General features: G+C 46.2%; 1 protein-coding gene across 1 annotated transcript in view; it reads left to right on the plus strand.

Moving 5' to 3' along the window:
* LOC131209970 (discoidin domain-containing receptor tyrosine kinase B) overlaps nucleotides 1–10,705 on the plus strand; it is a 107,784-nt gene extending 97,079 nt beyond the window's left edge. Inside the window, exons 14-17 of the mRNA XM_058203146.1 lie at nucleotides 4,481–4,640; nucleotides 4,715–4,864; nucleotides 9,753–9,880; nucleotides 10,627–10,705. Coding sequence (XP_058059129.1) covers nucleotides 4,481–4,640; nucleotides 4,715–4,864; nucleotides 9,753–9,880; nucleotides 10,627–10,705 — 517 coding nt within the window. The remainder of the gene's footprint in view (nucleotides 1–4,480; nucleotides 4,641–4,714; nucleotides 4,865–9,752; nucleotides 9,881–10,626) is intronic.
* Nucleotides 10,706–14,728: the final 4,023 nt, after the last annotated feature.

The raw sequence follows: 14,728 nt of genomic DNA on the forward strand, positions 1-14,728 counted from the left end.
TAGCGCTTTAATATAATCGTCCTTATGCTCAAACACTGACAAAACCTGACTCAAACGAAAAAAATTGCACAAAAATTGCGCGTCCAAACTGGTAGAAATTTTGTTGAGTAACTGTCAGAAGTTTGACAACTAGATTGACTAGCTTTCATTTACTAGTGGTGTCATCTTCATGTAGATTTCGGAAACTTTTCACTACAATCTCTCTCGTAAACATATTGTGACAGATGTTTCACTAGTGTTTTAGCCACTTTTTACTTCTAGGTACGTACAAATTTTAGTGTATTTGGGACGAAAAATGTGGGGGAAAAAAATAAAATGAGGTGTTAAATTTGCTATTAGCAAAGAACACGCCCCGCATCCAGCCAAAGCATTCTTTGATCACCGAAAACGCGTGAAGCACGCGTTCAAATGACATTCCTTTAACGTGACCGTAAAGAAAGCAATGTAACGAACGATGTGCTGAGTTTGTGAAATTCGATCGTATTTCGTGCGCCTCTACCCATCCGTCACAACAGTTTCCTTTCCTTTTTGGGCAGAGCATTGCATCCTGCGCCCGTTGCACTCGACGACGAACGCGTGAATCGCACACACTGTCATCCATTATTCAGTGCATCGGGCAGCCAGCGAGAGAGAGAGAAAGAGAGATAGAGAGAGAAAGAGAGATAGAGAGAGAAAGAGAGAGAGAGAGGATGGAAACACTGGGAGAAAAAAAATTCCCGACGTTAACTGCACTACTTTTCAACGGGCGCATTTTCCATTTTCTCGAACCTCGAACGAGACCCGGTTGACGTTCACGTGTGCATGTGTACCACTTGTCGGAGCTTTTCTGCGTTGGGTGATGGTTTTGAATAATTTATTTATTTGCAGCATGACACATGGATTCCTTTTTTTGTAATTTCCCTGTTCCGCGCCATTGTGACAGCTTTGCCGTCGTCACCACATCAGAGCCGCGCAATAATGGTACGGTTTGACCGGCCCTGCTGGTGCTCCTGTAGTGGTTCTGTAATTTTGACAAATGTCATTTCGCACAATTTTAAATTTTGCTTTCACCCCCGGGGGGGAATGGGTGGTCCGACAACCCGCTTCGGGTTTGTGTTTTTTTTTTTCATTGTTGCCGCATTGTGCACAAAAATGTAAACCAAACCGGGGTCGAGTGATGAACGGCGCCGAGAACAACAGTCCAGTGACGCGTAAGGGTAAAGTGGACCTTGTCACGTGATTGGTATGTACGGGGCTCGGTCGACGTTTGACGATTTTACCACACACGCCCGCGTTTCGAACCACAATGTGGCCCCAGTGCACAGCTTATAATTACGGACGTGTAACGTAGCCCACAATTTGACTGACTGACTACTGAAAAATGTAATTGAAAACGATGCGTACCGAGTAGTTACGCGACCAGCCAGCTACTAATACTCTAAGCTGCTTTAAACGTCACGGGATACTATTTTTCATTAAAGTATTTCATTAAGTACATTCAACGATTTCTATCGATATCCGCACAATTTCCGAAATATGTTATGCAATCAACGCGAGACTTGTTACACCAAAGGCATCGCGCCACATGGTTCCGAATGTGGCACGGACAGTAATTGCGAGGACTCAGCAACAGCCCAGCCCAGTTTATTTGAACCATTTGTTACGATTACAGGCAATAATCAACATTTTCCGTATAAAGCTTTCCATAATTTATTTTAATAATTTATCGAGGAGGGGTCAAACGGTCGCGCGCGTGCGCAAACTGCTGTGTATGCTGCACTGTGCCTTCGAATAAGTTTAATGCTGCCCCTCCATTTACATTTCCAATTTTTCGTTTGCCTCGGTCTCGGTCGCAAATGCGCATAACTCTGCACCCCAACAGGCTTACAGCAACAGGGACGAAGCGAAAGGCACCAACAAAAAAAAAACGATGCTGCTCCAGCATACATGCGGTGACCGGCAAGCGTATGTGGCGGACACACGACGGAAAGACCATCATCCGTCGGACACCGTAGATTACGATAATAAAATATCCAATCAAGAATATTGCACGGGGCGAGGATGGTGCAAGGTGCACCCACCGCCAGGACGATGCACCTCGAGCCGCTTCGTGTGTGCCCTCTCCTATTGCTCTTTCACACAACATTAAATACACAACTGACGAGCGACGGTTCTTCTTCAGCGGGACGAGCGCGACTAATCTGCTGTCCCGGGTCCGGGCTGTGTTGTGGCCAGTCCACCGGTTGTTTGCACTCAACGTTCAACGATTGCACTATTGGCACAGTCGGTCGATGATGATGCGGGTCCTGTGGGGCCCGTTGCATTAGCAGTGAGCGCGGAGTAATGTCCGCGTTTCAGCCGTTCCGAAACCGCAGCCAAAGTGTTTGTTGTGACTCTTATGGCCGCCGAAGTTCGCACCAGAGAGCATTACAGAGAGCGCAGAAATTAGAACATTTTACTTTACTGCCTGCCTCACGAACTCACTCTTTATTTATCGCCAATTTATGACCCCGAAATTGCAACGCCCGACTCACTGTTGCGCCACGCGTCACTTCGCTAACGATTATCGACCGACCGATGATTGCGACCGGGCCTGGGAAGTCAGAGCTGATTAGCTGAATCGAATTTTCGAGCAGAGCTGAATCGAATTTTTCAACGCCCTCTCCGATCGGGAGAACCGAGGCATTGGGCGAACTCGATGACGATGGCCGGTGCTACATGGTTCAATGAGCGCTGCAGCTGAGCAAATCGACTAAGCACGTTTCATTTATTATTTCACGTGTTCTTCGAGATGTTCGATTCGGTCAGTGAGACAGGGTTTTGTGTATTCCTGCTCCTGGTTGGGCCGTTACACTTTTCCTAGTGTTATTCGTATACTTTTTATATAATGCTCAAAAGTACGCAGCATTCGCGTTATTCATTTCCGATTAGGGGTCCCATAATTTCTAACAAAATCGGGTGTATTTAAAGTTAAATTTAAAAAGTTCGACTGAACTTATGATGTGAGAACTTCCAACCTCAACAGCTGACGTTATTAAACCATGTAGCGGATGGCAAAAATTATGTTCGATGTACCGCGGACTATGCGCCCGGACGAAGCAGACAGTCCACAGCAGTGGACTCGGTGGTGAATTGGAAGATACCCGTCCGAGGGAAGAAATAAAATTAAATAATGTTCTCGGGCTCGTGGGCTCGGTGACCGGGTCGGAACAGGGTCGGTACCGGGTCTGGTGTGGTGTGTAAAGGGAGCAAATTATTTTCGCGCTCGCCCGCCAACAGGAACCGGAATCTGGGGATCCGGAATTTTCAGATCACTTATGCCCCGGTCCGAGGTCCACGGTACACGGTCCATCGAGTCCAACCGGTTGACGGTCAACTGGCAAAGTGGCTAATAATTTATAAATGTAAACCTCCCGCACCGAAGCCTCGAAGCCAGCCATTGGGTTTCGGAATGTTTACGGTGCGCGGCCGTTGTTGCAATTTTTGGGGCCACCACCGGCAACCCGGGGCCCGGGGCCTGATCGACACGACGAATCGATGGGGGCCTCCGAGACCTCCGAGGACCATAATTCGTACCATTTATCGTCCGGCCAAACGGCGGCGGCGAGTAATGTAACCGATTCCGTTCGCCCGTGTGCAGACGCAACCAACGGAAAAGGGGCCCGGCCAGATCGAAATAAGTGCGTTTATTTATTTAGGATTTAATTTATTATATAAACGCTCTGCGCGCTGTTCATTGTTGTGTCAGCGGTCAGCCTATCCGGGGGAAGGATAAAGGATTACATCTTGCCCCATCCGGCCCCGGGAACCCGGATCCAATCGATCGAGGTGATGAGCGTGTACAAGCGTCGTTCGGGCATAAAATTGACCACCACCGTTTCGCAGAAGGCCCCTGAGTGTGTCCCTACCTAGAGCGTCGACTAGACCGTCTACGTCGTGTGGCCCCAGCAGAGCCTTTAATTCCGGCACAAAACCTCAAACCCGGCGGGACGGGCCGGTTTCGGATTTTCCTGGAAGTCATCCCCGAGCGCGTACGGGGATCTCGTTCGCTCCGGTTCCGCCGCACACCTGTTCCTGGTGAGCGCGTGGCCAGGAAATTGATATGGTTACTTCCTCGGGAATGAATTATTGCGGCGGTTAACGGCGCTGAATAATTAATCTGGAGTGCAGTTGATTTACACCGCCCTGGTGGTGGTCTTGGCTCGGCTCGGCGGAAGCCGAATGTTGTTGGTTTTGGAGGCGATAGAGCTGGCAGGTAGCGAGGATGGAGTATAGTAAACAAACAGTATTTCAGTTTTAAGTGGCAGAATTTGTGCGCCCGGAACGTGATCGATATACGCAGACGGTAATTGAGTCACAGAGAGCCCAGTGTTCAGTGGAACAGGTCATTCAACAAGGTCTTTGTGCTACAATTTTACTACGGAACCAGTTGAATCGCATATTGCAGCATGTTGCCGGAACTTAATTATAAACCTTCGCTTTCTTGTCTCTATCTCTACAGGAGCTGTTTAGTAGGACCGCAGCTGGAGATAAAAATCTGTACACTAGGAACTGTGATAAATCGCATAGCATATCCTGCTGACTACTGCCACCTGGAAGGTGCCGGAAGACAATCACAACCAATGCCAATTCGGTGGATGGCCTGGGAAAGCGTCCTGATGGTGAGTGGGATCAGCATAATTTAATGCCAACGTCGCCGGGCTAACCTGTCGTCCTACCGTTTGTGCCGTTGCAGGGTAAATTCACGTCCAAGTCCGACGTCTGGTCGTTCGCCGTCACGCTGTGGGAAATTCTGACCTTTGCCCGGGAGCAACCGTTCGAGAATCTGAGCGACGACAAGGTGATCGAGAACATCGGTCATATGTACCAGGACAACAAGAAACACGTGAGTACTGTACGATGCGCCCAGAGCTTTCGATTAATCATCAATCGGATCTCCGATCGAATTCGGGATTAATTTATGCGCGGAAAGCGGAATGATCTCACACCCAGCAAGGATGGACCGGCAAGATGGCTGCCTTAAAGTTCTATAACATTACCAGGAGTTGTTACCTTTTGAGTGAATTTGGGAACCATCAGCCAAAGCGACCATTTATCTGTTACCTTTCAACACAAAAAAGAAGGGAGTCAAGAACGTAACCACAGGCAGTTTAGCTTCGACAACTCGCAAGTGATTCCCAATGTGCTTCCACATTTGATAAGTGCCCGTTTTTTGAAAGCCTTTTCGCAATTGTACGAATTGTACTCATAACTCGCCCACATCCGTCGCATCATTCGCTGTACACGACTCTAAAAACGCTTTTACGCCATTTCGTGGGTTTCTCGCAATCAAGTTGATGAAACCCGGCAACAGTTCTCCTGCTGCTCCAAATCTCGCCGGGAACACCAACAACACACACAGAGCGCAAAAAAGGAAAGTAAATCCTGGGCCATCCACCGGCCTTACTGCCACGCTAAGTGCAGTGCGGGAAAAAAGCGGCAAAAAAGGGTGAAACCTCGGGACGGAAAATTGCGAAGCATTTACGAGTATGATCCCTTTCATTTGATTTGAAACACGTACCGGAAAGAAATGGAATTGCACTTCGAAGACACCGCGCTTGATTTCACTTCCTCTTTCCATCTCTCTCTCTCTCTCGGTCTCTCTGCCATAGAATCCGAAAGCCATAGGTAAGGGAATGTGCCTAGGAAGGATTCATTCTGTCCAGCTTTTCTCTTTTTGGATTGGTTCAACTCGCTGTCATCGCGATGCGAAACGAATGAACGATCGACGGCATCGCTTTGTCTTGCAGCGCTTTTTTCCGGTTCCGATGTCGAACCGTGTTTTTCACCGTCGCCTTTTTCCACGGTGGCCACGCGGCATCGGCTTTGATAATATTTCACGCGCACGTATCACGGCGGGTTGTGTGCTGGCTTCGGGACCTCAGTTCATTTGCAGATGTAGCACTTTACTGTGCCATGTTTTGTCAAGTGTAGAACCACGCTATAAGTATAGAAACAGATCAATAGCTGAATGAGCGAAACCAGATTATGACAAACTGTTTCTAGTGTTCCACCATTTTATTGATTGTTTGATATAAATGCTGTCCTTGCCTTGTCCTTGTGTTATCCTTATGATATCGGCAATATCAATGTTGGATTGATCTACTTGGCCTACGGTCACTTGAGAATTGTAGACGGCTCAGGTCGTACGTTAAAATTTAAAAACTAGAAAAAATTCTAGTCGTATCTTGCCTTTAATATTTCCCTTAGTCGTAGTCACTATTTTAATTATTTCTTTGGTTTTCGTCTCGTGAAATTAGTCAAATGAGAGAAGCTGATCGATTAGTTCTGAGATAGACTGAAGAAACCTTGCTAAATCTTGTACCATATGACGGTGAAATATTAAATACAAAGCATCGATTTAAAAATTCGGTTCCGTAATTCGGGTTTCGGCCCGGAGAAACTCCCGGAAGCGTCATTATTTTCCAACAGCCGTCGAGTGCGTCTCGAGGACCACGCATGACGGGCGCAAAAGTTAACCGGAGTCGGAGATAGGGCCCAGACATTTCGCCCAGCTTTCGCCCACTTTGGCACACTTTAATGGCCCGACCCACCCGGTCTTTCGTGGCGTACCCTTGCGCGCGTCTCGAAGTGTAAAAATAATTAAATTCATCGTTTGTTTGAGCGAGCAGGCGAGAGGTATGACGGCCCCAAATTCCCCCGGGTGCGCGGGAAACATTGTGTTCATTAGGGGCCTTTTTAATGAAATTCATCTCCGTGGCGGCGAGAGCAAATGACAATAATTATACATACGCCACCGCCGGTGCGCGCCGTATGTTGCTCTCCTCACAGGTTTTGATTGAAATGGCATGGTTTTGGTCATGGTCTTTCGTGAATTTCTTACAACCGGCGCCGGTGCCTCGTCCTAGACTCGTGATTGACACGCTTACCCCGCCGTACATTCGGCACGACCCTCACGACCTGATGTGTGGCAGGCCCTTAAAAAAGGCGTTGGAATTACAGTGAAGGCAGCACATTACTGCGCCTGATGGCCGCTGCAAAGCTGCCGTGCCACCCGGCGCGCAAGAAGGTTGAAACTTTAATCAGGTAATTAATATTAATGACTAATGTGTGCGCGCCGGTTCCGTTTGCGACCGGCCCTGGCCGACACGCCGGCGGCGGCTGCGGTGATGGGATTCAAAATTCAAATTTTGTACCAACCAACGACGCCGTTGCTGTCGTCCTCGGAGAACGACAAAGGCGTCAATCACTCGTGACGGTTATAACTAGCGCCGCGCAAGCCGTCGGCCCTCTCACTGACTCACTGACTGACTGACTGACTGGCTGTGACCGACTGCAGGGCAGGGCTCACCGTCCCGGCCGGTCCCTCCTCTCGGGTGGTACAATTTAATCTTTGCCACCGTCGCCTTCGTTGGCACTGGCGGTGAAAATTCAATGCCTAGCGCCTAGTGCTCCACATAGCGACGTGTGGTGGCGGTGGTAACCCTATAGTCGGTCCGGAAGGTCCTGTGGCCCGAACAAACATACTTGCCCCGGCGCGCACAATCTGGCGTTGTAATAAATATTAAATTACACTATGAATAATGATTATTCGCATCATCATCATCGCCTAGGTGGAGCCTAAAGCGGGCGCTATCTCTCTTGCTCGCTCTCTCTCTCTGTGTATTGCTCTCTTTGTCTAGGTTTCCTAATCCTTCTATAAAGGTAGCCATCTTGCTTTACGAACGAACATTTGGTAGAAAATAATTTCAACTGTTTAATCATAATTTCACTCCGTCAGGTAGCATCAGGAACTGGCCCGTAAGGGGCGCCCCTTACGGGTTGACTGTACTGCTTCCCACCCGGAACACTTGAGCAAACATGCTACCAATCTCCATCATCCGCGCCATCATCATCGTTATTAGTCACAAAATTTGTCTTCTCCATTTTCAATCGGGAGCCACTGCAGGAACTATTAATTATTCCTTGTTCACGCTTCGCCTGACGCGTCTCACGGGCGATGAATGATTGATGAAAATTACACAAATGGCGCTGCGGCGAGTGCTGGTGGAACCACCACCAACTTAAATTAAGTCGCCGAGAGCGAAAAGATTGATTTATTATATCGCCCCGGCGAATGCAAATAGTACGAGGCGGTGCAGCCGTTGCAATAAGCAGTTGCCCGTGTCCCGGTTTGGAAATGTTCTGAAGCATCGTTTAAGGATCGGTTTGGCACGGAACCGACGTTTAAATCCTGTCCCGACACTTGAGCGTCTCGAAAGGGGCAAAATCTTCGCTCACCTTACAGCCACAGCCTGTCCTTCTTCATCAGGTGTAATTTAAATTGATAGCCGCACTACAGCCGAGCACAATGCTCGACCGGAAATAACCGTCAGCCAGGAGTCTAACGATCGCCACCGACGCCACTCAATCACCGATTGGAAGAGGCCCCCCCCGCAAACCTTGTCCTCACGGTCCTGAGTGACACGCTGAAGAGAGCATCGTACTTGATCCTTCCCCGCACTAGACTTCGCTCGAGACGTCTTCGGAAAAACGAGTGAAAAACGAATCTGTAACATTTTCCTACCACACCGCTCCCGAGGGCGGCTATCGCGCATAACAAAAGTGCATGTCAGTGTATTGTTAGGATGAGTTTTTGTTCCTGCGACCAGCACGCCAGGTTTTGTGCCAGCAATTGTAACGGCTTTGACTTACAAACGACTTCACTCCTTCACTCGGTTTTATCGACCAAATCGTCGGTGCTTACCGTCGCTGTTATCGTCCTTTCACTTTCACCGGCTGCGAAGTTGGCACATTTGCAATGGTGTATGAAATTGGCGTAAGCCTTGATGAGAACGGCGGCAACTACACCCCAGGCCCGGTGTTCAGTCCGTTATGCTTCCGAATCCACCAAAAGTCGCGCAGACGTTCCGCATTTTCCGTGGTCCCGCGAAATAGAATCGAACCACACGCGGGTTGAGTTCATTTTGATTGTCAAGTCGTGTCTGGTTTATTTTTTGGCATAGATTAATGGCAGGCAATTCAATTTGCGACAGATTACATTTTGATTGCACTCCATTACCGGAGATCTAAAACTGAATCTCCCGCTGTTATGTGGTGAAATATTACTTAAAACCACTTAAATGTCATACATAGGTTGAATAACTATGTACAGCTTTACTTTTTAACGTGGACCGAATGGAGCAAAGGACCAATTAAGAATCTCCTCCAGAAGCACTTTTTTCTGTTACAATCGTTTTACAATTCGAAATTACATCTCCACACTCGGCTAAGGCAATGTGGCTATGCTGGGCCTCTTCTAACGGACATTGTGCCGGCACTCGCCACTTGGTCGCTTTTTCCACTTTCCACTGCTTGCTTCATGTTTCGAGTGACATATTCTAGCCTGCCCACGGATATTTAGGGGGTCTCCAGTCTCATTGTGAACTCCAAAAACAAAGGACAAAGTCTCCCGTCAATGCCGAGCGTCTCAAGTGGGTCCTACAGAATCCGGGTTTATCGCTTGCAAGTGAATGACAGAGAAAGAAAGAGAGACCTAACAAGATAATGACCCGGCGTGGTGTGTTCCAGCTATCAAATTAATAATTTACACTTCATAGCAAAAATGGGCGGAATGTGCGAAAAGTTCCTCGAAGAGCTGATGCTCTATGCGGAGTTCTTAACTGTGCCCTTCTTAATTAAAGCGGAAATCGTTTTTCGTAACAATTTTATTCGCACTTGAACACGAACCCGAATTAACTCCTGTTTATTGATTTTATTTGTCTTCCGTACAGATTCTACTTCCAATACCGGTCGGGTGCCCGAGAGAGATCTACGATCTGATGTGCGAATGCTGGCAGCGGAACGAAAACAGTCGGCCGAACTTCCGTGAAATTCATCTGTTTCTGCAGCGGAAAAATCTTGGGTACAGACCGTCCGCTTCTCTCTAAGCACTCCTCTTCCTTTCGAGCATGTTTTATTTTCCGCACGTAGAATGTACGTAGGCACTGGCCGCGAGAGAGAAGAGCAACTCAAGCATACGCGTCACTTGAAACGCGAAAAGCGAAATGCCCCTTTGGTGGCTTCAGCGAACGACACGAACACAAACGAACCGCTTGCAACAAAGTACTATGATTGTTAAATGTTTGCAAAATCACTCAAAGAGTAGCGCACACCGATGTTCTTTTGGTTTGTTCATTTAATTAGTAGCCTTTCTCTCCGGCTTAGTGCAGTCTGCATGTTCGATATTTCGTGCACTGTTCGATTCGTTTTTTTTTATTTTCCTGTGTGTTGTGGAATTGTTTCCGTTTACTTTCGATTTGTTGTTTGCACCAGAATCGGGCCTGTGTTATCGTTTTTGCATCTTTTCGGTTCAATATTTGCACCCATTGGTCGAGTTTTTTGGGTTGTGTGCACGCTTCCGTGATGTGGATGTGCTTTTGTTCAACTTTCTCATTGGTTTGTCTTTTTCCCACTTTTTCCGTTTTTGTTCCTATGGTCTTTGACACTTGAGCACCTAATTTGCAAAGAAAACGAATAAAACAATGTATTTTCTTTTCTCTTCTCTCTACTTTTACAGTGAGTATTTTCACCACATTTAAGAAATCGAAATCGAAACAAATTTTGTAAACTAAAGCATACCTATGTTGCCATTGCCTCTCAATATGCAGCACAACCGCACACCATCGTGAACGATCCTGTCCGGGTGCTGACGGCCAAGCGAACGAAAACACTGACCCGAAACTAAGCACGTGAATCCATTTTTTTATCCAAATTAAAAATAACAAACGAAGCGAATCGATGCTGCAGTCTATGCTCACTAACAAGCCCCCCCAACATGACATCGAACTGAAGCATGGCGCGCTAGGAGACATGAAAGCTGCAAGAAAAATGTGATTTTTATGTGTGACACGGTGTAGTGTAGGCAATCGGAGGCGGTATCAATCATGCTCACTTGCGCCCAACATCCAAACATCCAAAACTTCAAACCAGACCAGTGTGTGAGTATCGTGGCCATCCTGTGACGCCATAGAACTTAATCGAGTACGGTACATTGTCAAACTCTAGTGATAATCATCTTAGCTTGTAAGTGCAAAGCGAGTGTTTCTTTCGACACCGCGACACCATATCGAGCGAGGAAAAGCGGAGAAGCCTCGTGGCCCAATCCGGCCCCATTGATATTCCCCTAGTTGGGTCAATGTTCTTCACTGTGACTATCTGTGTTAGGTGAATCACAAGCACTCGAGACTGTCATCAAGTCAATGTCTGTAAACGGCTGAGCACAATGTGAACGGTTTGCGAATTATCGATCCCACCAAAACGAAACATAACGGAAACGTGCCGCGGGATCCATTATAACATTCGCCCCAAAAAGGGATTTCCTTCCTGGGATGTTACCGGCACCAACTATAAGGACTAGTTGATCCCCCTTTTTATGCGGTGATAATTCACAGCACGAGCAAACATTTATCAACTGCTTTTAGATCACTGAAGCCAACCGACTGTGGGTTGAACCGCGATTACCGAAACTATGCAAAATGCGCAACCGAAGCGTTCGATCGATTTCCGCGGACCGTATGCCGTAAAGCTACGAATATGAGCTCATTCTGCGGCAAGGAAACACGTAAAACCTAGTAAGTAGCACACAGTCAGCAAGCAAGCCGATTCTTTTGTTGATACAAACACAGATGATTTTCATATAGACCGAAAATCACAACAACAAAAACTCAGAATGATTGAAGAAAAAACGAATGAACAGTAAGTCAAAGTGGGAAAGTATTAAAGATTGGGAAGTGTTTCGGCTTCCAAGCGTAGTTCGTTTGCTCTTTAGATCTAAGTTCCTTCCGTTCTGCGTTTTGTTTTCGTTTACTTTCCTACGTTCTACTCGAGCCAGTAAACATGTTAAGAATACTTGAAACATAACACGCCATAAACAACAACACCACACAAAACACAAAAAACACGGTGAAGATGATGAACAGCTAATTTTTCCAACTTACCACAAGTTAGTGCGTAAAACCTGTACAACACAAAATGTATATTACAACAGTATTCTACTTCGCACTTATTTTCTAAATTTACATAAAGTTTAATCAGGAGTTAGTGGACCGTGTGGGGTGACTTTATTTAACAATTCCAGTAATCATTGTGCGAGGGTTTCGTACGAAGAGCAATCGGATGCCGCAACGGCGCGATTCACGCTTCCATCCCATCCGTTGTTTCGTTTCGGTTTGAGAGCGTTTTGGGGAACCGAAACCCACATCCGTTCGACAACTGGCGGGAAGGAGTTGGAAGCGTGTGGATTACCCCCGACGCCATTGTCCTACTGTTTTTGGCCACAAAAAAGTAGTTTGATCTTGCGTGTTTCTTTCGTAAATTATTCACCTCGTAAAACCAGTTGGTACTGTGGGCACCAAAACGAAAAACGAATTATAAAAGCCACTCCTCGGAACACGCTGCTGTCGAGGAGTGACATTGTATAGCTTTTAGTGTAGCGTCAAGTGTAAATTGTAAGATCACACGACGGCGGCGAGTAGTCTCGTCCCTCCCCTAGTTAGGAGCTCGTATAAACTGGCAGGAATTCGAATTTATTCATTATTTAACTATCATCACCGCTGACGCGCAGCAGCATCAGCAAGGACATCAGGACGTTGGCGAAGACCGCGAGCATATTAGCACTACTACTTTGTGGAGTCATATGAATGCGATAATAAAGAGAGCATGTAAAGATGGTAAAAGCGACCATCGCACCCTAATCCCTCTCTCTGTTGGTAATGACAGTTTTTTTTGTTTATTTTTACGCAAAGAAAGTTGGCTTTTGAAAACCGTGTTTTCTATGTTGGTGAGCCGCCGGGTAATTCCTTCATTTCTACAACTTCACACCTATACACACTATAAACTTACATATACCACCACTTATAACCACATATCATTTTTTATATTTCAGTTCACAAATTGACGCCTTTATTTATCACTTAATATCTCGTTTTATATAACTTATTCTTTCTTTCAATTCACTAGGTAAATCTTTATAGCATTTGTACAGATTTGAAAGTAGATGGCGCACAGACTAATTAGATGCTGTGTGACTCAAGTGAGTAGCGGCTACTTTAGCAAACCACACGCATAAATAACACTTAAGTGAACCTTGTCTTCCCGCTGAAACTCGTTTGTATACACATAAATGCAACGCTTCAAGTCCATTGTAGGAATAATATAAGGCAGAAACAAAATCTTTCAAATGATGAACGCGATCTACTGTTCAACCATTCATTTATATGAAAACATCGTTCATATTTTGATTCTACCCAAACGATTCGTTTCAAGAGAACAAAAGAAGTTATGTTTGAAATGTTCAACTTTAGAGAAGCTCATACTTTTAAAACCAGAATTAGTTACTAACGTTTCAATATCTTTTCGCTTCTCTTGTGGGCGTTCAGTAAGCATAAATTATCGTTTGAAATTTGAAAGAACCAACTATCGAAACGTAGTACATCATAAGAAAACCCAAAAGTAAAACTAACAAACTACTCAAACTGTCTCACCTTAGAAACCGGCACGAGAACCAATCGCGCGCGAAAGCATGTACAATCCAACCAAACTCACCCTAGGTGCTATTTTACTATTCTTTCCCCCAAAAACAAAAAAAATGAACACTTTTGTGACAATAAAATCGATGCAGTGCGTGAGGAAACAACGATCGAGCACGGACCGGTGCAGGGGCGCACCATCTTGGCGCTCCCGGAGGCGATGCACTGCTTCAGTTACGATTTCTATGATGCACCGAACCGAATTCAATGCACGAATATGGAATTATAACAGGAATTTGCAGCAAAGGATACTACGAACGGAATTTGCGTGCGAGAGAGCGCTATTTAAGAATTCTTCACCGGATACCTGGGATAAAGTGAACGAAGTATATATAACTTTAGTGCGAACACGGGCCGCCGGCTAACCGGGCGTCAGGTGTAAGGTGTGTGTGAGAGAGAGAGAGAGGGTTAAGAGAAGAGAGCAAGAATTACAACATAAAAAACATATATTTTCTTATGCGCGGCAACATGTAGCAAATGCAAGTTGCCGTTCGAAATGGCGAAGAAGAAAGAGACATATTTGTAATCCGAACGAGGTGTAGGAAGCGGATGTGAACCTGAAACCAGGACCCCCACAGGAAGCCAGAGCAGTTCTCCGAGTGTTCCAGTATATTTTCCTACTTCCCCCCACTGTACACTGTTGCTCGGCCTCCGGCTCGCCTATCGGGCCTATCGACCTACGGAACGACGGATTACGAAAAAAGAACCACTCGCACCCGACTGAAATGGTTTTATTTTAATGTTTATATGCTTAAGCGATTGATTTGCAAATTAACTTTCAAATATTGGAACTTTTGAGCTTAGTTTTTAATATGAATTTTTTCGCATGACCGAAACGATCCAACAAAAAACGTTAGCGATCCCTTGGATTCTACCAAAAAACATCTAAAGTGGCCTCGAAAAGCCACAGAAAGGAACCACATCGTTCGTCGTTGTTTTATTGTATTTTACGGACCATTGGAGCGGCCAGAATTCGTTCTTGGCGAGGACCACAGTGAAGGGAAATTAAACGCCCGACGATAAGGAACAATAACCTACCTAACCTACGTTAACTGGGGCACCCTTTGAAGGCCCCGCCGACACGAAACAATGGCTTCACCTTCAACGGCCAGTCCGGCCAACGATCGGAACCGAATCTGCAGCGTTCCGTTCCGTTTGGAACCCAGATCTCACCCAACTCT

Source organism: Anopheles bellator, chromosome 2 (genome assembly GCF_943735745.2).
Source record: "Anopheles bellator chromosome 2, idAnoBellAS_SP24_06.2, whole genome shotgun sequence".
NCBI classification, from domain to species: Eukaryota; Metazoa; Arthropoda; class Insecta; order Diptera; family Culicidae; genus Anopheles; species Anopheles bellator.